The sequence below is a fragment of the Mirounga leonina genome, unplaced genomic scaffold (genome assembly GCF_011800145.1).
Source record: "Mirounga leonina isolate KUSES-001 unplaced genomic scaffold, KU_Mleo_1.0 Mir_82, whole genome shotgun sequence".
Taxonomy (NCBI): domain Eukaryota; kingdom Metazoa; phylum Chordata; class Mammalia; order Carnivora; family Phocidae; genus Mirounga; species Mirounga leonina.
The window spans coordinates 39,705,861-39,730,606 of NW_023270825.1; the positions used below are offsets into that span (position 1 = coordinate 39,705,861).

The window sequence follows — 24,746 nt, forward strand, 5'->3', positions numbered from 1 at the left end:
CAAAGTAGCTCCTGCCCCCACACACACTGCAAGCAACCTCAGGAAAGATGGCACCACTCCAAAGTGGCTCCTGCCCTGGGGAGAGGGGAAGACAATCACATACGCCAGTGTGCCCAAGAGCCAAACCTTATAACCGAAAATGCAGAGGAAGTACCCTGCCGATCATTGCCACGGTCGCTGCAACAGACTGGGGACAAGCATCTGGTGTGACTGTCAGCCCCACCAACCAGCAAAAACCTCTCAAGGGACAGGGAAGGGAGAGCAGTGCCCTGGAGAGTGATGTAACTGCAGCCCCAACAGACGGAAGGGGGGCAGGCATCAGGTCTGACTGCCAATCCTGCCCAGCTACAGGCCCTCGGTGGCCCCAGACTGACATCTTAACAGCACAGTGACCAAACCCTGCCTGGTGTGCCCTGAAGCACCTGGTTCTGGTGAACACGGGGCACTGCACCACAGGACCTCTTCATAAGGCCACTACTTTCAAAATCAGGAGCTGTAGCTGACTTTTCTAATTCAAAGAAAAAGACAAAAGGAGGAGACTGAGGAATAAGTCCCAAATGAAAGAGCGCTAAGCAACATGTCTGATAACTCAAAATAATGGTCATAATTGAACAGAGTATCTCAGTGAGACCTTCAATAAAGAGATAAAAAATATAAAACAGAACCACTTGGAGATGAAGAACTAATAACTGAAATGGAAATTACACTAGAGGGAATCAATAGAGGAAGGAGCAAGCAGCCAAGCTGAACAGCAAACAAACAGAAAAAAATGTAATAAAAAATGAGACTAGGTTAAGGGAACTCAGTGACACCATCAAGCATAATAATATTCACATAATAGGGATCCCAGAAGAAGAGAGAAAAGGGACAGAAAATTTATTTGAAGCAATAAAAGCTGAAACTTCCCTAATCTGGAGAAGAAAACAGACATCCAGATGCAGGCAGCACAGACAGCACCTAACAAAACCCAAGACACATAATAATTAAATGGCAAAAGTAATGATAGAGATTTTACAAGCAGCAAGAGAAAAGAAAGCAATTACACATAAAGGAAACCCTGTAAGCCTATCAGGTGATTTTTCAGCAAAAACTCTGCAGGCCTGAAGGGAGTGGCACAATATATTCAAAATGCCTAAAGAAAAAAAACCTGTTACCAAGAATACTCTATCCAGCAAGGCTGTTATGCAGAATTGAAGGAGAGAGAGTTTCCCCAACCACTAAACCAGTCATACAAGAAATGTTAAAGGGAATTCTTTTGAGTGGAAAAAAACCCATGAGTAAGAAAACTATGAAAGGAAAAAATGTCACAGGTAAATGCAAACATGTAATTAAAGATTAACCACATATAAAACCAGTATGGAGAGTAAAATGCAAAAACAGTAAAATCAAATATATCTATAAAAATCAGTCAAGGGACTCACAAAAGGAAGTAGAGTAGGACATCATATACATAAAACATGGCAGGGGTGGGGGGTAAAAATTTAGCGCTTTTAGAATGGGTTCAAACTAAAGTGACCCACAACTTAGTAAGACTACTATACACATGAGAAGTTATATATGAATGTAATGGTAACCACAAATCAAAAACCTATAATACATATACAAATAGAAAGAAATCCAAGCATAACACTAAAGGCATCAAACCACAGGAGAAAGAGAAAGAAGAGGAGCAGAGAATTACAATAATAACAGTAAAACAAGTAACAATGGCAATTAGTATATACCTATCAATAATTTGAGTATAAATGGACTAAATGCTACAACCAAAAGATATAGGGTGCTAAATGGATAAAAAAACAACCCATCTAAGTGCTGCCTTTAACAGACTTCAGACCTAAACACATGCAAGATTGAAAGTGAAGGGAACGAAAAACACATCATGCAAATAGAAGTTAGAAGAAAGCTAGGTTAGCAATATTTATATTGGACAAAAAAGACTTTAAAACAAGGACCGTACCAAGAGACAAAAAGGATACTGGATACTACATAATTATAAAGGGAACAATCCAACAAGAGGATAGAACAATTATAAATACACACCCAAAAAAGGAGCACCTAATACATAAAGCAACTATTAACAGACAGGAAGAAACTGACAGTAATACAGTAATTGTTGGGCACTTCAATACTCCACTTACATCAATGGATACATTATCCAGACAAATCAATAAGGAAACAATGGCTGTGAATGACACATCAGACCAGATGGACGTAAAAGATATATTCAAACATTCCATCCAAAAACAGTGAATTACACATTCTTTTCAAAGCGTGCATGGGATCTTTTCCATAATGGATCACATGTTAGGCCCCAAAACAAGTCTCAATAAACTTAAAAAGGTCAAAATCATATCATGCATCTTTCCAACCACAAAGGTATGAAACTAGAAATGACAATAAAAAGTCTAGGAAGAACACAAATACATGGAGGCTAAACAACATGTCACTAAATGATTAATAGGTCAACCAAGACACTAAAGAGGAAATCAAAAATACATGAGACAAATGAAAATTACGATGGTTCAAAATCTTTGGGATGTAGCAAACACTGTTCTAAGAGGGAAGATTATAGCAATAGAGGCCTACCTCAAGAAATAAGCAACATCTCAAACAATGTAACCTTACCCCTAAAGGAGCTAGAAAAAGAAAGCCCAAAGCCAGTAGAAGGAAGAAAATAATAAAGATTAGAGCAGACATAAATGAAATAGAGATTAAAAAAAAAAAATTGAACAGATCAGTTAAAGCAGGAGCTGGCTCTTTGAAGATCAACAAAATTGATAAACCTTTAGCCAGACTCAGCAAGAAAAAAAGGTCTCAAAACTAGAAAAGGAGGAGAAATAACCGACACCACAGAAATACAAAGGATGTTAAGAGAATATTATGAAAAATTACATGCCAATAAATTGGACAACTTTAAAGAAATGGATACATTCCTAGAAGCATATAACCTCTCAAAAGTGAACCAGGAAGAAATAAAAAACTTGAACAGATCAATTACTATCAATGGAATGGAATCCGTAATCAAAACACTCCCAACAAAATAAAGTCCAAGACCAGATGGCATCACAGGTGAATTCTACCAAACATTTAAAGAAGAATTAAAACCCATTCTTCTCAAACTACTTCAAAAAATAAGAGAAGGAAAGCTTCCAAATATAGTCTATGAGGCCAGCATTACCCTAATAACAAAACCAGATAAAGACACCACAAAAAGGGGAAACTACAGGCCAATATCTCTTATGAACATAGATGCAAAAATCCTCAACAAAATATTGGTAAACCAAATGGAACAATAAAGAAATAATTCTCCACAATCAAGTGGGTTTTATTCCAGGTGGCAAGGGTGGTTCAATCTTTGCGAATCAATCAACATGATACATCACATTAATGAGAGGATAAAAACCATAGCATCATCTAAACAGATGCAGAAAAGGCATCTGACAAGGCACAACATCCGTTTGTGATAAACACCTCTCAACCAAGTTCGTCTAGAGGGAAGGTACCTCAACATAGTAAAGGCTGTATATGAAAATCCCACAGCTAACATCTTACTAAATGGTGAAAAAACAAGGGCTTTTCCTCCAAGATCAAGAACAGGACAAGGAGATCCACTCTTACCACTTTAATTCAACAGAGTACTAGAAGTTCTAGCTACAGAAACAAAAAGAAATAAAAGACATTCAAATTGGTAAGGAAGAAGTAAAACTTCCACTATTTGCAGACGACATGATACTATATACAGAAAACCCTAAAGACGCCACCAAAAAACTACTAGAACTGATAAATGAATTCAATGAAGTTGCAGGATACAAAATTAATGAACAGAAATATGTTGAATTTCTATACACTAATAACGAAGTAGCGGAATGAGAAATTAAACAATCCTATTTACATTGTACAAAAATAATAAAACATCTAGGAATAAACTTAACCAAGGAAGCAAAAAACCTGTACTCTGAAAATTATAAAACACTGATGAAAGAAACTGAAGGTGACACTAACAAATGGAAATTCCATGCTCACGAATTGGAAGACCCAAGTGTTAAAATGTTTATACCACCCAAAGAAATCTACATAATGCAATTCCCATCAAAATAGCAACATTTTTTTACAGAACTAGAATAATTGTAAAATTTGTTTGAAACCACAAAAAATCCTAAATAGCCAAAGCAATCTTGAGAAAGAAAAACAGCTGGAGTTATGACAATCCCAGATTTCAAGATACACTACAAAGCCGTAGTAATCAAAGCAGTAAGCTACTGGCAAAGAAAGAGACACATAGATCAGTGGAACAGAATAGAAAACCCTGAGATAAACCCATGCATATATGGTAAATTAATCTAGGACAAAAGAGGCAAGAGTATATACAATGGGGAAAAGACAGTCTCTTCAATAAATAGTGCTGTGAAAACTGCACACCTACATGCAAAGGAATGAAACTGGACCACTTTCTTACCCCATACACAAAAATAAACTCAAAATGGATTAAAGGCCTAAATGTGAGACGTGAAACCATAAAGTTCTTAGAACAAAATAGGCAGTGATTTGACATTGGCTACATAGGTCTCCTCAGGCAAGGGAAACAGAAGCAAAAGCAAAGTATTGGGACTACACCAAAATAAAAAGCTATTACACAGTAAAGGAAACCATCAACAAAACAAAAAGGCAACCTAATGAAGGGGAGAAGATATTTGCAAGTGATATATCTGATAAGGGATTAATATGGGTATGGATATATATATATATTAATATATATGGGCATATGTATTAATATGGATGTGGATACATATATCTCCTATAACTTCTACAACTGAACACCCAAGAAACAATCTGATTAAAAAAATGGGCAGAGGACTTGGACAGTTTTCCCAAAAAAGACATACAGATGGCCAACATCACTAATCAGGGAAATGCAAATCAAAACTACAATGAGATATCACCTTACACTTGTCAGAGTAGCTAAAATCAAGAACACAAGAAACACACGTTGGTGAAGATGTGGAGAAAAAGGACCCTCGTGCACTGGGAATGCCAACTGGCACAGCCACTGTGGAAAACAGTATGGAGGCTCCTCAAAAAACTAAAAATAGAATTACCAAATTCCGCTACTGGGTATTTACCCAAAGAAAATGAAAACACTAATCTGAAAAGATATGTGCACTCCCACGTTTATTACAGCATTATTTACATAGCCAAGATATGGAAGCAACCCAAGTGTCCATGGATAGATGAATGGACAAAGGTGTGGTACATACAAACAATGGGATATTACTTAGCCATAAAAAAGGATGAGATCTTGCCATTTGCAACAACATGGATAGACCTAGAGGGTATAATGCTATGTGAAGTCAGTCAGTCAGAGAAAGACATTATGATTTCACTCATATGTGATTTCACTCATATGTGGGATTTAAGAAACAAAGGATAAAAAGGACAAAAACAAAAGAAAAAAGACTCAAACACAGAGAACAAACTGGTGGTTACCAGGGGGAAGTGGGTGAAAAAAGGGGATTAAGAGTACACATGTCGTGATGAGCACTGAGTAATATATCAAACTGTTGAATGATTATATTGTACACAAACTAATATAACACTGTATGTTAATACTTCCAATAAAAATAAATGTACTGTTTCCACACAATAACCTCAGAATCACACAATGTTTGACCTAAAAAGGACTCAAGAAATTACTCAGTCTAGCCACTACACTTTACAGATGAGGAAACCGAGGCTCCCGACAGCCATAATAAACATTCAGGGGCAGCACCAAAACAGGAGCCCATGTCTCTCAATTCTAGTCCACATCACCATTCAACCCTGGAAACACTATGGTTTCTTCTGAGAGATATGAACTAGAAGGGAACTCCACATGATGTGCCTTCTTCCTGCCCTGATCCACTGTAGCTGAGTCTTATAGGCAGGAAGTAGGAGGTATATACACCCAACTTCCTCAATCTCTAGTATTCTTGGGAGTCTGCTGCCTGGATAATTGGAGCAGAAATGACATGTGAACAGTCTGATTTCCTTTAATCTTTAAACAGCTCTCTAATATGTAGAAATTGGAGGGAACAAGTTATTATAAAAGTAGTATCTAAAAGTGCTAATAAACACACTAAAATGTAATCTGCAGTAGGTTACCAACCTTCTCTTATTAAATGACTCAACTACTCACCTAGAACTAGATTTTCTTTTCCTGATTCAGGTCCCTATTTCTGATTCATTATAGAGTGCTAACTGAAGTACATGAACATTTTATAAAGGAGAGATTCCTGAAGCAGAGAGATAAGTTTCAAGCTAATTTAACTATCCATAGTATAGATAATAAATAAAATTCAAAAACTTCATTTTATTGAAATATCCAATCATTTCCTCCCTCAAGTCTTTCCTTAGAGTGGATAAAAGTGACAAAATGAATTTGCTTATCTTCTTTAAACACGCTGTATTGTTGATTAAAGATTACAAAGGAGAAATGGAGATAGTATACAAATGAAAAGATCTGAATCACCATAAAAATATTGTCTAGTTCCTCTACTATTATTCTACCTGAAAGTCATTCCCTCTCATTCTTTCACTAATGTAACTTAACTTTCTCTGGGTTGAACTTTTTTATGAAAGAATTATGAGACAGCACGTATCTTATCAACAGTAGTATGCACCTGAAGACTGTGCCGAGGCACTAGATTAGCAAGCAACACTTTTATTCCTTTTAAGTTAAAGGAATAACTCAAAGAGTTCTAACAGTGGCCTTTCACTAAAATACTAAAAAGAGGCACAAAATGGAGATCTCAAAATAGGAACAGTATCAAAACTAATGTGACTATGACATTATTTCCAAATCACCAAAATATTAGAGTGCAAAAGTAGAAACATCCATAATCAAGAAAATAAAATTGGGAACAAAGTATAGAAGAGTACAAAATGTATATAATTACTGATGACTGTCAGTGTTGCCATTGTAAAATAAAGTGTAAAATTAGTTCTATATACAATTAAGCATTTCACGTTTCCTTCAAAATAGTATTAATAACTTTCAACATTTCAATAATAAACATTTTCTATGTGGGTAAATTATGTGAAATGATTGTTTTTTCTCCAACATGCTGGATAGTTGAGCCTACTACTGCATAATTTCCCAAGCAAATACAGTCCAATATACAACCTTTCATAAACTTAAGCTAAAAGCTACTGAGTGCCATCAATTAGCCAACCAATTAGCCATTACTAAATCAATCAGTTGTACCATATCATATCATATGTACTATTCTCCTATTCAGTTATTAAAATCTATTAAAAAGAAAAACCTTTAACAAAGGAAAAAAAGATTTCCTACCTCTATTTCAGAAGCTGACATGTACACAGCCAGAGTAACCAAAGATAATACTAATATAATGTATGGGAAGGCATAATCTGAAAAACAAACATTGGTATAATAATGAAAATTAAATTTCCTGAATAAACCATCAAAAAAATTCTAACAGTATAATTCTCCCCATAGGTGAAAACTTTCTCAACCAGTCCTATGAGAGACTTAAGTCCTAATGCCCTAAGGCAGGGGTCAGCAAGCTTTCTGTAAAGGGCCAGATAGTAAATATTTTTGGCTTTGTGGGCCATACACTCACTGTCTCAGTCACTCAAGTCCCCATTGTAATGGAATACAGCCAGACAATACATAAATGAATGGGTGTGGCTATGTCCCAATGAAACTTCAGGGATAATAAAATCCAAATTTCACATAATTTTCACATGTTAAGAATTACTACTCTTCTTTTTTTTTTTTTTTTTTACTGTTTAAAAATGTAAAACTATCCTTGGCCCAGCTTTGAAGATCCTACCTTAAGGCATCCATTGACTGTAAAGAATTAACTTCTGTCTGCATCTAGAATACTAGTATGCACCAAACTTGGGAGGATTGAGAAAGTAATTACTCAATTTTGTTTTGTGGTCCAGATGGAGGACATTGGTTAGAAAAGCTATACAGCTTTAATTACTCTTTAGAAAAGTTCATGTATCAATAAACCTCAAAGGACAAATGGATCATTCAGTGTTCTTTATGTCAAAATTCTAGATATTTCTACTTCAAAGTTTTCCTTATAAAATACTACCTTTCTCTTAAAATGTTTTCAATTTTTCTTTAAAGATTCATTTATTTATTTGACACAGAGAGAGAGAGAGAGATCACAAGTAGGCAGACAGGCAGGCAGAGGGAGAGGGAGCAGCAGACTCCCCGCTGAGCAGGGAGCCCCATGCAGGGCCCAATCCCAGGACGCTGGGATCATGACCTGAGCCGAAAGCAGACGCTTAACCGACTGAGCCACCCAGGTGCCCCAAAATGTTTTCAATTTATAGCACACTAAAACAAATGAACAAATTGAGAATAAAATCTTGAATTATTTTTCATATAATTATTTGAAAACAACTTCAATTTATGAAACCACTAATCATTCTACATTGCAGTGGAACCCATCTGGAACAATTTCAAATATTAATTCAGAAAGCAGAAGCCAGAAACTCTGACTTATCTATACGGGCCCAATTCCAACTTACTAAATAACTGAATGTCTTGTTTGACATTTAGAACATTTTACTTCATAGACAGCTATTAGGTCCTCAGCCAACCATTCAAAAAAAAAAATCCCATTTAATTTATAAACAATGTTGCTAATGATACAAATTTAAGACTGAGTAGTAAAAAGCCATCTAAGTTAAAAAAAAAAGGGGGGGGGGGAAGGAAGTTTCTAACAAGGCCCAAACTTGTGGGTAGTACACGGTGGTCTTGGGCTCAGGCATGGTTCTTACTCTAGAGTGTAAAACAGTTTGAGATTTTGAGGAACTAGGCCTTGGGGTAAGGCCTGAGAATCTGCATTTTAGTTCCCCTAGTGGTTCGAATGCAGATCACACTTAAAAACTGGCTTCAATAATTCCAAGCAGGTAAAATTTGTCACCAACCTCTTCCTAATAACTCCAGTGTCTGTCTCCCTAGACCCAGGTAGCTTAAGCTACCCGAAGCCGCTTGCTGCTCTACTTGCTCAGATACTTACAGTTCCTTGTTATGTACAGAATGTTTGTGTCCCCCAAAATTCTCCTGCTGAAATCCTAACTCGCAATGTGATGGTATTTGGAGGTGGGGCCTTTGGGAGGTGATCAGGACATGAGGGTAGAGCCCTCGTGAATGAAATTGGTGCCCTTACATAAGAGAGCCCCCCCCAACTTCTGCCACATGAGGACACAGTGGGCTCTTACCCAGACACATCTGCTGGTGCCCTGCTCTTGGACTTCCCATTTTCCAGGACTGTGAGAAAAAAATTTCTGTTGTTTGCAAGCCACCTCGTCTATGGTCCTGTTATAGCAGTCTGAAGTGACTAAGACACCCCTACAAACCAAAATTATGTTTTTTTTTTCAATATAAAATTACAAGTTGGTATGATATCCTCTGTGACTAATCTCAGCAGGCTGCATAAATTTATATTTAGTGCAAATGAACACTAACTCCTTGATCCTCACAACGAATGTGTTTTGAGCAGAGGCTTGTTGACAAAGCCTGATCTGATGTTCAGTGTGGGAAAAAGCATTTTTCAATACAGGCAGCTCCAGTATATGAAGCAACGGGATCTGGCAGTCTCCCTGGGCTAATGTCCCAAACCCTGGCCCACTTTCCACAGCTTTTTCCCCTCGAGAGGTTCTACACAAGAGCACCACCTGCAGTCTAGGACACAGGGTGCGGGCTGACAATTCCTAATTTTTCCAGCCTAGACAGCTCTCCTAAGCGCCAGACTAGTATAAATAATTACCTGTACTTTTGTGAATATCCCATGAACAGCTAAAACTGGATTCACTTCTCATCAACCTCTTTTATTTGCTTCTTCTAATATCTGCTTCTGTTGCTCTATTCACCAGTTACTAAGTCAGAAAGCTACTCTATCATATTTTCGTCCTATTCCCTCACCCCTATGTTTAATCAGTTACCTAGTTTAGTTAACTCTATCTTCAAAATACTCTCCATTCCCAGTGTTTCTCTGCTTTCGGCCAGACAGTCAGACTTGGCTAGCAGCAATAACCTCTTAACTGATTCCCCAGGTCCTCTTCCCCCACCAATCCGTCTTCCACACTGCTATCAAGTTCTCTCTCCAAAATGCAAACCTAGGCATGTCACTCTTCTGCCTAAAATCCTTAAAGAGTAGGTCTCTATTCCCTAGAGCAAGAATAGCAACCTCAAACACCTACAGAGGCCAGCCAGGCAGGTAAATAATGGAAGTGGGCCAAATCCAAGAAAACAGGGAATGGTAGGAGCTAGAAGGAACTACACATTTTCAAATATTATGCAGGCCAACTGAAACAATACATCTATAAACTAGAATATGAGGGATAACAGACCTCTGACTAGTCTCCAATTTCCTCTTCCCTTGGCTCACCTTCCCAGCGCCATCCTCCTCCAGAACCAAATTCATTATCACACTACATAGTGATGCCAATCTTTCCTAGTTCCTTTAGGCCAGAAGCCTTGCCCTCTGTACCCCGGTAGGCTTCACATAAAAGATGGCATCTAACATCCCTGCAATATTCAATGTCACATATTCAAGTAAGTACTATACTACATTCTCTCAGCTACTTATAGCTTTCCTACTAGTATGTCAGTCCTTTAACAACTTTTTCTTAATCATCTTTTGAGTCAAAATTCAGTCTAAATAGTTGCTGAATAAATAAATGGCTATATTAAAATAAAGAATATACTGAGGATTCTTTTACTGTACCTAAAAGGCTTTAATAAAGTAACTCAAAAACTGAAGACATAACTTAATGATAATATATGTTAGTATATATTATCAACAGTAATTTCTAGGGCGCCTGGGTGGCTTAGTCGTTGAGCGTCTGCCTTCGGCTCGGGTCGTGGTCCCAGGGTCCTGGGATCGAGTCCCGCATCAGGCTCCCTGCTCGGTGGGAGGCCTGCTTCTCCTTCTCCCACTCCCCCGGCTTGTGTTCCTGCTCTTGCTGTCTCTGTCAAATAAATAAAATCTTAAAAAAAACCCAAAAAACAGTAATTTCTATTTATTATATGCAAAAACAAGTTTGTTTTTTAATTTATACTCAGGTTTTTAAAATATTCCTACTTAGATTAAAAGCTTCAGATTCAAAGTATTCTTTAAATAGAAATCAGCTTTGATTAGTTTGAGAATATCTATTCCATTCCAAGAAGCCCATTTTTAATTTTTTTTATAAGACTGATTATGTTTTAGCAAAAATATATATTTTCAAGGATTAAAAAAACGATTTTAAAGAAAAAGATCCAAAATTATACTTAGAGAAAATACTGTTTATCACACATAAAAATATATTTCATTGACTTGACCCATCAAACTTACATAAAAGGCCTCCGCCAACTGCCTGAAGCACAGTTAAAATTGGAAAGAAGTAAAGTGCAGCATAAATACTTTTAAATCGATCAGACTTTCCTAACCCACAGGCAATCTTCTTTACCAGAAGGGGTCGGAGCAGCATCATCAATACCAAGCAGAATGCATAATAGATAAATACAATGGTGTATCTGTAAAATAAAACAAGGAATTGTAACACTGAAAATATGTTTCAAAATACCTATTACTGATCAATTTAAAATAAAAAATGCTAAAGATTTAAAAAGTGTATTAAGCCAACCTATTAACTCACAAGGTTTTAGTAATGTAAATATTTTTATAGTAAGTTTCTAATAATAGAAATTTGCATGCTTTTCCATGTCTCATCTAATCAAGTTCCCCTCAAAACTACAATTATCAGTAAAGTGTCTTGGTATTTTTCAATTTGTAAGGAACTAGGCTATATATACCAATGGAGAAAATAGCCTGCATTAGTCAATGTTAATAGTGTTCCAAAGGCTTCTGATAATTTTGTGCCATTACTTTTTGTTGACTCACAAAAGAAAAAAATTTCTATAACTTTTGGTAGTCCTGCAGCTTTAAGTTTTTTTTTTTTTTTTTTTTTTTTAGTAATCTCTATGCCCAACCTGGGGCTTGAACTCAAAACCCCGAGATCAAGAGTCACATTCTCCTCCGACCGAGCCAGCCAGGTGCCCCGGGTAGTCTTGCTGCTTTTTGAAAAGTTTAGCCCCAGTCTGGCCATATAGTTACACTTAAATAGCTATGTAAAGTAAATAATAGGTATAAACCCAATGTTGATACCATAAAATTTTTTCATAATTTTCAAAAACCACTGTTCTGTAGGATTAATAAAACAAGGCAGACAGGCCATGGCACAGTGACTACTGCTAAAGCTGCTGAGAAAAAAAATATCTACTTAATTCAAAGATGGTGAACATATCCTGATCAATGAAGTTTTGTGAGGAGGCTGTTATGGCCGCAGAATGAGGGCCAAGAGCACCTATTTGCCGTCTTTGTTCTAATCTTAGTATTTGTTGACTCTCCTACTATATGCTTTATGGATAGTATAAAAAACACCTATATATTGGCACCAGCAGTAAATGAATATGATTTTGTTTTAAATAAGATAGTTATATATGATATCTGATTCCCTTTTTAAGCTCTCTAAATAGGACCAGGTTAAGTTCTGCAGTCCCCTGGATAGTGTCTGAGAAGAGAATAATCGAAGCTGAGAGCTTTAGCCCTATGACACCAACCGAGAATGCATTATGGGTCTTTTATATACAGTCTTGTATGTAAATTTTATGTATATATAGAGACAGACAGCATATATACAAGAAATAAATAATTTACAGGGCTTAATGGTAGACAGAAAGAAGTTCCTATCTCTGTATCTGAAATTTTGGGTTTTTTTAAATTACCTTTTTACATTTGTGCAAGTGTTTTTCACACTTAGTGCTCTTAAGAACCTGCATAAAAAGGGTTATTTTCTTGAGCATATTATGTAATGGTAACTTGCTATAACTATGAGAATGTAAATACCAGACTCTTCTATTACACCTTTACCAAGAAAAACACATCAAAATGAACACAGGAGAAATTCTAAAAATGAAGTAGTCTGGGATAGTATTATACAGAGTCTTATGAATTTGGTATTTTTAAAACAAAACATTCTCATGGAAATTATAAACATTTGTTTTGGAAAAAAACAAAAACAAAAAAAACATTAACCCAAGCACTCTAATTACAATGCCAGCTACTATTTTATTAAGTGCTTCCTGTATGTAAGGCACTGCACATGGTATCTGATATGTGCAGACTTATTTAATCCTCACAATCACCTTATAAGGTACCACTATTCCCATTTTTAGTAACAGGAAAGCGGAGGTTATGAGAGGCTCTTAACATGGTCACATTAACACAGCAGCTCAGGATTCAAACTCATGCCTGTTTTTACCTCTCAAGCCCATACTCTTTCCTCTATGTCAGATACTGCTTCTCTGTTGCATATCATAAAGATTTTCCTTATAACTCCCTTTTGAAGAAACAGATATTGCTTCTTTTAGAAATGCTTATACACACTTCAACACCAATACAAAAATACTTTCACTTGTATTATACTAAAATGTATTTCTACTCCCTTCTATTAGACTATGTATCCTTCAAGAGAAGAAAATCATTTCTCTATATCTCCCCCAGTGCCTGGAAGCCATTTTTCAATACTCAATCTGTTGAAACAAATAAAATCTATAATTACCATTTTTTAAATGATCTTCAGTCTATATAAATACTTACAGCGGGTAAACAGCTTCGTGAGTACAATGCACTGTGGTAACATAATCGGGACTTGGGTTGTAAAGCATTGTGTACCAATCAGAGAGCATCAGTACTCGACATGAACGGATATAGAGAACACCAACTGGATCACTCACAAGTAAGGTGACGATAGCTGCCATACTGCATTCGAATAATGCAGTGATGTGCTGGAAAAGTGCACTGGAACTAGGAAAACAAAAGCAGCACAATTACCAGAAAATTTTCAGTATTTCGATGGCTTTTAAGAAAACCTGTATGTTTCAAAATATGGATTCTAAAAGGAAATTTTAACTGATAAATCCTGAAACTAAAATATCCCCTAAATAGGTAAGAAAAGTCAAACATGAAAACCACTTGAGAAGAGTTTAACCTTCTGGACTAAAAAGCGATACACATCCCAGATAACACTGTGCCAGTATTCTCTAAAATGTATAGAAGAGCAGAAATTCAGGGCTTCCTTTATCTTTAGTGACTTGCTAAACTGTTAAGAATGTCTTAGTTATCCTATGCATCATTTTAAATTATCTTACATATAAAAAGCACATAAAAGCTTATATATAATATATATTAGTTATAAAGTATAACAATATAGTAAACATTATAAGCTCATCATCTAACCCAGTAACTAGAACATTAACAATCTATATTTACCTCTGTTCCTTCCTCATTCCCACTCCTGGCTCTCCCCAAAGAGGTAACAGTTATACTAAGTTGTCTTTATCACTTTTTCTGAAGTTTTTATTCCAATTAGATTATGTTTCAAAACCACTCTGTCTAGTTTTGCTTATTTTTTTTTTAAGATTTATTTATTTGAAAGAGAGGGAGAGCACACATGCACATGTGAGCAGGGTGGCAAAGAGAATCTCAAGCAGACTCCCTACTAAGCATGGAGCCTGACATTGGGTTCAATCTCACGACCCTGAGATCATGACCTGAGCTGAAATCAAGAATTGGACACTTAACCAACTGAGCCACCCAGGTGCCCCAAGTTATGCTAATTTTTAAGCACTATAAAGTGATACTCATCTTGAGATTTTTTTCCCATTCAAAATTACATTTCTAAGATTCATCCATGGCATTGCTTATAGCTGAAGTTCACTCATTTTCACTGCTGTATAATATTCTACTGCGTGCCCATTCCATTGTTTATCCATTTGCTTTTTTAGTTATGTTGCCAATGTCTTCCTTTCAGCTTATAGGCTGAATTTTCACTTTCTTGTGATATCTATGAACAGATGTTCTAAATTTTAATATAACTTATCAATTTTTAAATTTCTGGTTAGCATTTTAATGTTCCAAGGAATCCTTATTCTGAGAAAAATATTAACCTATGTTTTCTTCTAAAAGTTTTAAGGTTTTGCTTTTCACATTTAAATCTTTCACTCACCTAGAATGGATTAGGTAGGTGTGACTAGATTTTCCCACTAGGGTATCCCAACTGTCCCAGCAGCAGCACTGAGTAGCTTACTGTCCCTCCTACCCCCCACCCTGCCCAAATTGCCACACCACTTCTGCCATCCAAGTTTCATAGATAACTGGTCTGTTGTCAGGTTCTGTATTTTGTTCCTGGGTCCATTTTTATCCCTGAGACAAAAGAATATGACAATAATTCTTGATATTACATACATTCTTCTACTTCTTCAGTGGTCTTGGGCCTTTGCACTTCCATATAGATTTTAGAATTCGCTTGTCATGTTCCACAATATGAATCCAATGTAGCTTAGCTACCTTGGTCTTAGCTATCTCACAATACCATGGTACTATATATGAAATATAGGGAGATAACTGATCCTGTATATTTATCTTCCAGCCAGCCTCTTTAGGAAACTCTCTTATTATTTCTATGATCTAGTCTACAGATGCCTTTGAGCTTTCTTTCTGAACAATGTTTCAGTTATCTATCACTGCATAGCAAACCACCCCAAAACTTAGTGGCCTGAAACCACCACCACTGATTATTTCTCACTAGTCTGCGGTTTGACTGGGCTCACCTGATCAGCCCTATCTGTTCCATGTGATACCAATCTGGGATGCAGTCATCTAGGGAGGCCTGACTGGGCCGCCGTGTTCAAAATGACTAACCCGTGAGGCTGGAGTAGATGTCAGCTGTCGGCACAAAGGGGGCCGCTGGCCAGAGCACCATGTGGTCTCTTATTTTTGGTGTTCTGCAGTTTAATTTTAATGTGAACAGGTGAGAACTTCTTCTTATTTATTCTGCTTGGAATGTGTTTTGCTTCCCCAGGAGCAATTCTGCAAATCTGTTTTTCACTATGTCTGTAGAACCCGAAGCTAATATATCTTTAATTACTGGCTCTCCTTCCTTTTCTCTACTTTTTCTGAAGACTCTGATTAGAAACTATGCACAAAGAGTTAATAAAACTTTTCCTCCGTACATGAGATTCTGACTTTCAGTTAACTCTAGCTTAGTTCCTCTGGAAGCCTGAGAAGTGTAAAATGTCGAACTTTATTGCCAGGTAACATTGCTTAGGATACAAACAACCCCTTGATTGGTAAACTGTATCTGGATTGGGGAGAACTATAAATAAGCAATAAATACCTGATGGGGACACCATGGTCCGGCTTTCTTGAGTTCAGCGATTCTTGTAATTGGCATGTCCCTTGCAGGACTCTGGAAGCTATCCTTACAGAGAGGTTACAGAAAGAATGGCTCCTTTAGGGCATAAGACCTTAAGCCTGGACTCCCACACCCACTCAGTATGGATTTTACCTTCCTGCAGCTGAACTCAACTGCTTCAAAAGCTGACGCTGCCCTGCAGGCAAGCTGTGCTCTTCCGGGCAGACTGGTGCTCGGTATGACCTACGGTAGTCTCTGAAGTCTGAATGTCTAATTGAACCTAGGTGCATTCCCAGCAGGAATCATAGACACACATTACAGCTTCTCATTCTATGCTCCATTGCTCTTAATATATTTCATATTTTCTATCTCCCTTTCTCTCAGCACTGCATTATTTCTTCAGATACATGTAATTCCTAATTCACTAATTCTGTCTTCAACTGTTTAATCTGATTGATCTACCATTTTTTAAATTTCATTTCTAGAAGTTCCTTTTGTTTTTTAAACCAATCTGTTCATTCCTAATAATCTCTTGTTGACTCTTGGAGGTCTTTAGGACTGCATCCTTTATTTCTTTAAGCACTACAAAGGTAGCAGTTTTATACTGTGTAGCTGAAAGTCCCTTATCTGCAGTCCTTTGGAAGTATAACTACAGTGTTGGTTATGTCTACCCACTCACAGTCATCGTGTTGATTTTATTTGGTTCTCATGGAGTATGAGGTCGTTAATAGATATTAATGAGTAAGATTTTTATGGGCCTAAACTGAGAATGGGGGAAGCTTTCCAGCAAGGAGGATCTGCTGCTTTTGTCGGCAGCCATGCCCACCACTACCTTGGGCTTCAGCCTCTTGAGAGTCTAGGCTTCGCACTGGCTGCCTCCATTCAGCACCTGCTGCTGTCAGCAGTTAACCACAGGCAGTGCTCCCACTCCTACTGTCTGCTCTGTCACTCTGGCCCCACCTTAGGGTGGGCTTGTCTGTTTTCTAAAAATGAATTCTTGGAGATCTCCCCTGCCTCCAGTGAGACCAGCAAGGTCTTAAATAGTATGTCTTTTCCAAACTTCAGCTGTTTCTTGCAGGAGGGTCACTTGGAGCTCCTGATTAGCTCATATTGTTGGAAAAACTCCTGCATGATTTTACACAGATGGAAACGGTGAATACGTGAACATTTACAATTTCATATAATTTAATATTTTGCTTCCTTATAGAATTCATATTTTTAGAAACAACATCCCAACCTCATCATTTCTTGCTATTACTTTAGTAACCTTATTCATCTCTTCTCATCATGCCCCCTTTCAATCTGTCTGCAGCCAACCACATGATCTTTACAAAACAAAACTGGATTCTAAAACTCCCCTTCGTAGAGTCCCGTCTTGTGTTTCAGGAAAAATACTCCTTACTTGCATTATTTTCCACACCTCCTGGCCATGCTACATTTCTTTTCTCCTCACGCCTCCACACATGTGGGCATGCTTCTCTCACCTATCTGGCAAGTTGTGTATCCGTCAAGATCAGTTATCCCCAGGTCTTATGAATCTTTCCTAAGACTCTTGTAGTCCCAAATCTCTTTATAACCCGGTCTCATTTAGTCCCTATTTCTCACAGGACCCTCAGCTCTCATTTCTTGATTACACTGTGCACTTTTTGCCTCTATACTTTTGCACATCTTTTTCCTGCTGATAGACTTTTTCTTCAATTCCTATCAAAATCTATTCACTTTTCAAAGTCCAGCTTAAAGTCAGTTTTTTCTTCTGTGACAGTGCCCTATTCTGAGAAGGCAAAATTAACTTCTTTCTTCTTCATGCCAGCCTATTACAGAACCTCACAAATACTGTGATGGCTTTTCTATCTCATCCACTGTACTGGGAGCATCCACGTTTCAGTCATCTCTGAATCTTGCAACCCAGTACAGCATCTGGCACATTGCAAACATCCCTAGTGATTGCTGAATACGTTCTAAAAGTTATAAATTATATAAAAAAAAAAAATCACATAAGAAGCACAGCTTCTGACCATACTGCATAAAAATATATAATTCTGCTTATCTTTGCCCTGACCTTAAAGAAAAACAAATTTAATACTAAACTCTGGGGAAAGCAAGAGTACCAGAAAGGAAAGGTTTTTTTTTTTTAAGATTTTATTTATTTATTTGACACAGAGAGAGACAGCACAAGCAGGGGGAATGGCAGGCAGAGGCTGAGGGAGAAGCAGGCTCCCCGCTGAGCAGGGAGCCTGATGTGGGACTTGATCCCAGAACCCCGGGATCATGACCTGAGCCGAAGGTAGTCGCTTAGCCAACCAAGCCCTCCTAAGAGGGCAAGAATTGGTTCTTGGGGATAAAATAATCTTACATTTGTTATATATAGCACATAGATGCATACACAACATAAACAAATAAGCAGTATATTTATGACATTAAAATTTCATGGGGGGGAAGGTGGAATTTGAAAAAAGTATCTAAAAAGGCTCCTTATTTAAGGAAGTGACAATGAATAAAAGGTTGAGAAACACTGGTCTAGCCTCAGACAGCTAGGCCTCTACTTCCTTGATTATAAGGGCAACATCTCAGGAAAATTCAAGAGATGGCTCTTGTGTTCTTTGCTGCCAATTTCCTAGGCAAAGCACACCTAAGTTATGCAAACTCCTTTTTAAACCCACCTGCTTTCCTGCCTGAGAACTACTCACTCCTCTGCTCTACCCTCAAACCAAACCCCACCCTCTGCTCCAACACTGTCCCTCAAAACATATCTGATGTTTTAATTCAAATGCATTTGGGGAGGTACATCTCTATACCCCCATCTTTCCCTGCTTATGGCTGAGAAGTTCCAAACAACTAGCTGAGCAATTATTCCACTTTAGCTTTCAGTTTATCACGTCTCCTTTCTTGCCCTCATCTCTCATTCTATAACAGAAATTAAAAGATGAGAGCTACTTTTTAAAAAACCTTTTTACGGATCCATCTGAAAAAGAACAAAGGCTTTTCCAATATAAATAATCAGCCTGGATTTATTAGGTGGACAGAAAACTACTAATTCTATTTCCATCAGCCCATCCTTTCCATTCCCATTCACACTACTGGAATCTGGCCATCCCTGCTTGGAAACAGTCTTCTAATATGCCGCACCTCTCACCTACCCTCTATAGAGGTTACCTTCCTAAAATTACACAACCAGTGATGCTACTTCTTTAAGTCAAAACCTTCACCAATAAATCATGCACTCAGCAAATACTAAATGAGCATCTGTTGCGTGCCGGCTGCCGTGCTGGTCTCTGGAGAGTCCATGGAGAGCAGAGATGGCCACTGCCCTCACAGACTTCTAGTCGGGAGATCAGAGCAAACTAACCTAACTATAGATTGTGCTGAGTGCTAACTACAAACCCAAAACAATAAAATGAAGAATGTTATTAAAAAAGAAAAATAAGGGGGGCAGACCTACTTTAAACTGGGTCAGGGAAGGCCTCTACAACAACTGAAATCTGAAGGAAAAGGACAGGTAGGTAAAAAGTTGCAGTCAGAGGGACAAGAGAGCGTCTGAGGCAGAGAAGAGCTGGCGAAAGGGAAAGGACCTAAGGCTGGAAAGATGCTGAGAAGTTAGAGGAACTAAAAGCCAGTAGGGCTGAAATGTACTAATGTGGCTCCGCATTCCCAGTATAAACTTCACATCCTCATCAAGAACCTTCACATTCCAGAGGCATCAGGGTGGCTCAGTCGGTTAGGAGACTGACTTGTATTCAGCTCAAGTCATGATCTCAGGGTCCTGAGATGGAGCCCCACATCAAGCTCTATGCTCAGTACGGAGTCTGCTTGTCCCTCTCCCTCTGCTCCTCCTCCTGCTTGCATGATTGCGCTCTCTTTCTCACAAACCAACCAACCTTCACATTTTGGCCTCAACCTACTTTTCCCACTCTCCTGTTTATTACCTTTCTTTGATGTGCAATCCACACTCTGACCACCCCAGACTACTTCCAGTCCCACCTAAAACACAGCACACATTTTATACCTCCATGCCACTGTTCATGCTGTTTCCTCTGCCTAAAATGTTTTTTTGAAGTCTTTCAGATCACATCAGGCACAATTTATCTCTTCTATTCTTTGTGATTCTAGGGCATTTTGCTCATAGTGCTTTTTTTAAAGATTTATTTATTTGAGAAAGAGAGAGCAAGTGTGAGCGAGTGCAAGCTGGGGGAGGGGAGGAGGGAGAGAGAGAATCTCAAACAGACTCCACTGAACACGGAGCCTACACGGGGCTGGATCCCATGACCCTGAGATCATGACCTGAGCCCAAACCAAGAATCGGACGCCTAACCCACTGAGCCACCAGGCACCGGCACCCCTCATAACACTTTTATACACTTGTTTATACACTTCTAAAACTGATTTATAATTAGTTGTATACACATTTGTCTTCTCTACAAGATTACAAGTATAAACCACATCAGTTATTTCTGTACCTCCTCCCCTGATCTTCTAAACATAAAACACAGGGCTCAATAAATGCTTGTTGGTTTAATGTTCTAGTATCAGTTTTCATAATTAGGTTGCAGCTATATCATTTTAACTACATTATACTAGGTTATTAGTATTAAATCAAATCACGAAGTATTTGTTCTACAGCAATACAGTTTGTAATCATAACCAATTCTTTGTAGAAAACCCATAAAGACTGTAATTGAGAAATGAAAAAAAATTCCTTCAAGATCATTTAGAGTAAAACAAAAGATATTTCCCTTTATATTACTGAGGCATACCCTATCCTTAAGTTTTCTTGCCACAGTCAAAGTCATCAGAATATAAAGCAAAAACAGGTTCACTACAAGTATAATTATTTAATAAGGTCTTCTAAATGATCATTATTCCAACATCAGTCCATCCAGATACATTCATAGAAAGTGCTAACCTCTTTTTTCCCGAGTACCATTCGATGAAGAACCAATGTAAAACAAGAGGAAGCATAGCCATAAATCCAAGATACAGCCAATCATAAAGTTCTGGAGACTCTGTGCATGGCTGACAGTATTTCTGTGCATTTGTTCTCTGTCCTCTTGGACACACCTACAATATAAAAACATTATTTTATGTACAGATATTTTTTAGAACATTAATATCCCAAAGTCATTCTATAAAGACATCCCATTTCAGTTTAAACATGTACACATGTGCATCTTTTAGAAATAAAAAAGTGCATATGTAAAATAAAACTACATTGTTATTTGGTGTATCTGTAAACACTTTTAATAGATTCCTTTTGCTAAGTTACAAATAGTTGACTAACATTAAATGATAAACTTAGTTAATAACACTATATAAAAATAATTACAGAGAAAAGTTCTGAGTTTTAATGTTAACTTACTGCCCAAGTCACTGCACTACAGCATTAATAATTAGAAATTATAAAATTATAAAATGATGTAAAAAATACTTAACTGTGACTGTCAAGAAAAATGTATTATAGACAATACAACACAGATAAGAATTTTATTAATGCCTCATATTTTTATAAATTAATGAGTATACTGAAGAAAAAAGATACTCTACATGTGAAAATATTTCAAAAGCAAAAAGATTTTAGCAATGAAATAGCATACACATGTTAATTAAGACTTACCCCACATTCTCCATATATTTCAGTTGAGCCATTTTTAAATAATAGGGTCTTCCCACAGTAAAGTCCAAGGCATGCTGGTTGAATATCGACAGCTTTTTAAAAACAAATGCCAGTAAAGTAACATCTTTTGTGATTATAAAAAATAATGTAATAAGCAGTTGAAGCACTTGGCAGAAATATCTCAACACAGTTGTTAAAAATGATACGTATTAGACAAAAGTCTCGATGCACTTATTTTTAAACTTAAATTTCCCCTTTTACACTGTGCCACTGCAGAAAGTTATACCGAAATCTTGTTGTTAATGCTATTCCTTATGGTTAAGACCCATCAACCAGCAAAGTGGGATCTATCCCCAGAATTCAAAGCTTAACCTGGTATGTCTCCAATGGCTCCAGCAGCTAGTCCCCCTTGATTAGATGGTCTAGACTTTTGCATTTCCATTTTTTTTTTTTTTAAGATTTTATTTATTTATTTGAGACAGAGAGAATGAGAGACAGAGAACATGAGAGGCAGGAGGGTCAGAGGGAGAAGCAGACTCCCTGCCGAGCAGGGAGCCCGATGCGGGACTCGATCCCGGGACTCCAGGATCATGACCTGAGCAGAAGGCAGTCGCTTAACCAACTGAGCCACCCAGGCGCCCGCATTTCCATTTTTTAATTAGAAAACTAATAGAGGATCACCACCCCTATTTTGCCCAGTCAGAACATTAAGTGTGCACATATACAACACAGAGACACACACACAAAATATCACCTTCGTTCATAATAGAACACATTTTAATACCAGAAGAGCAATAATTTCAAAATAAAGGACAGGCCTTTAAAGTAAATAAATTCACCTTTAGAAAAAGATTACTACATTGTCCTAACTTTGTCATTTTTGTTGAGGACAGGGGAAAATTTCATCAAGGCTGTCACTGGGCCTCTGACCTATATTTGGGAACTACCTTAGAATCAACCCCCTGCTCTCAAAGCTTGGGCAAAATAAAAAGCAGCTTTCTTCACAAAAAAACCTCAGTGCCTGCAGATTGTCTCTGACCTCATCAAGAAGTTATTAAAGGAGGTTGTTGTTTTTTTCATCAGAGACATCTGATTTTCCGTCGTTCATTGATTCCCTTATTCAATAAACGTGCATTAAGTATCAGATTCCCTGGCTAGGAACTTCTAAAGATCCACAGAGCAACATAACAAGAGTCCCTGCCCTCAAAGAACCTAAATCCAAAACAACTGTGGTCAAATGTGAATTAACTTGGAAAATTATGCATTTTATGACTATTGTAGGGGTCAAGGGACAGGCTCCCAAAATGTACCATTTTGGCATATTATTTGAAATAAAAGTTACTTAAGAAACAACAGGGGCAAGGACACTGAGACCTCCTCCGTCCCCCTGAAAGCAGTAAAAAGATATCCTTATTACCAGCGATAATGACTTTAAAGTCAAAAAAGCTGCAAAAATAAACCTTGTTACTTTTTTGCTAATCTTAGCCCAAACCTTAGCCCAAACACCTGTTTTCCTTTTCCCATAAATTCCTCACAAATTTATTGCCTCTGTCGATAATGTATAAAGAACTGCCCGCATTGGTCATTTCTTTAAGTCTTAGTTTCATAATTGGGCCTCCATGCACACATTATAAAACTTGGTTGTTGTTTTTTTCTGTTAATCTGTCTCATGTGAACTTAATTTTTAGTCCAGCTGGAAGACCCTAAAAGTAGAGAATTTTTCCTTCCTTTCACTATTCTTGAACAATTTCCCTAATTCTTCATGAATTCACAATAGAGACTGCTTGGTTCACAATGTCCTTTCTCCTTTCAGATTCAAGTAGACTTTTGATTTCTTTCTCCTTGTGCTGCTGAGAAACAATACAAAGAGCACTGACTAAAATGTTTCAAGTTAATATTTTCACTTTTACCAAATTTCTGAATTTTTAAAATCCATGGGTTTCTTTACCTTATTTGGCATATACTTTTTAATCAATTGTAACCAGTATGTCCTAAACTACTAACAGACAAAAACGAACTGTTTCAGAGTTTTTGAGAAGACAGAAGTGAACGAATTGGAGGCTTCTTCTACATGGTTTTTGCATCTAGTAGGTGTTTAATAAATACATCTGAATGTAAATAACCTAAAGTTCTCAACACCCAAGGCCTGAAAATCACCAAAGTGAAAGCAACAGCTCATCACCGACCAAACAAAACCAAGGCTCCCCGCGTCCGTTCAATTTCCCCTCCCATTTCCCTTTACTGGAGGGTGGCTAAAATTTTAAGACTTTTTTTTGCAACGGTCTTGCCCCTTGTGAAGGGCCCTCTAAACAACGTCTGATGCAGAAGCGAGCGACTTCAGCAATTAGTTTCCGCCCCCTTTCCTGTTTGTTGGCACTTACTGACTCCCGCTGTTTCAATTTTGAAGTCTACCCTCACGAATGCTAAACAAAGGGACTGACGTGACCTCTTGAACACAACCAAGGCCTGGCCTTTTGCCCTGGCACACACAGCCCGCCTCCCCTCTACGGCGTGTCTCCTCCGCAGCCCGAGGGGGCCGAGCCCAGCCCGACCCCGGGAGGAGATGAGGGCCCGCCCGAGACGGCGCGAGCCAGGGGCAAGGATGCGCCGCTAACCGGAGGCCGCCCCCCGGAGCACAGCCCAAAGCCGCCAGCGTGGGGAAGAAGCAGGGACTAAGACAAACGGCTTCCGCGACCTCGGCGACCACTCACCCATTGGCCGCTTGCAGGTTTCCCTGAAGAAGCTCCGGGATCAGCCGCCGGCAGCGCCCGGACATCCGGGCCACAGCCGCCTCGGCGGCTCCGCCTCCTGGTAACCCGGGCGACCACCCGAAGCCCCGCCCCCTCGCCCTTCCTGGTCTCTTCTCGGAGGCCCCGCC

General features: G+C 38.0%; 1 protein-coding gene across 5 annotated transcripts in view; it reads right to left on the reverse strand.

Annotated features, from left to right (window-relative positions):
* Positions 1–24,665, reverse strand: part of JKAMP (JNK1/MAPK8 associated membrane protein) — a 26,329-nt gene extending 1,664 nt beyond the window's left edge. Inside the window, exons 1-7 of one of the 5 annotated variants that reach the window (XM_034992751.1) lie at positions 24,580–24,665; positions 21,869–21,942; positions 21,161–21,315; positions 16,243–16,326; positions 13,665–13,871; positions 11,358–11,539; positions 7,331–7,407 (exon numbers count right to left, since the gene is read on the reverse strand). In XM_034992751.1, the coding sequence (XP_034848642.1) occupies positions 7,331–7,407; positions 11,358–11,539; positions 13,665–13,871; positions 16,243–16,326; positions 21,161–21,315; positions 21,869–21,942; positions 24,580–24,583 (783 nt within the window). In that variant the 5' untranslated portion in view covers positions 24,584–24,665. Of the gene's footprint in view, positions 1–7,330; positions 7,408–11,357; positions 11,540–13,664; positions 13,872–16,242; positions 16,327–21,160; positions 21,316–21,868; positions 22,343–24,579 lie in introns of those variants that run through there. The other 4 variants (XM_034992750.1, XM_034992753.1, XM_034992754.1 and 1 more) reach the window with 4 other exon arrangements.
* Between the last annotated feature and the right edge of the window lie 81 nt (positions 24,666–24,746).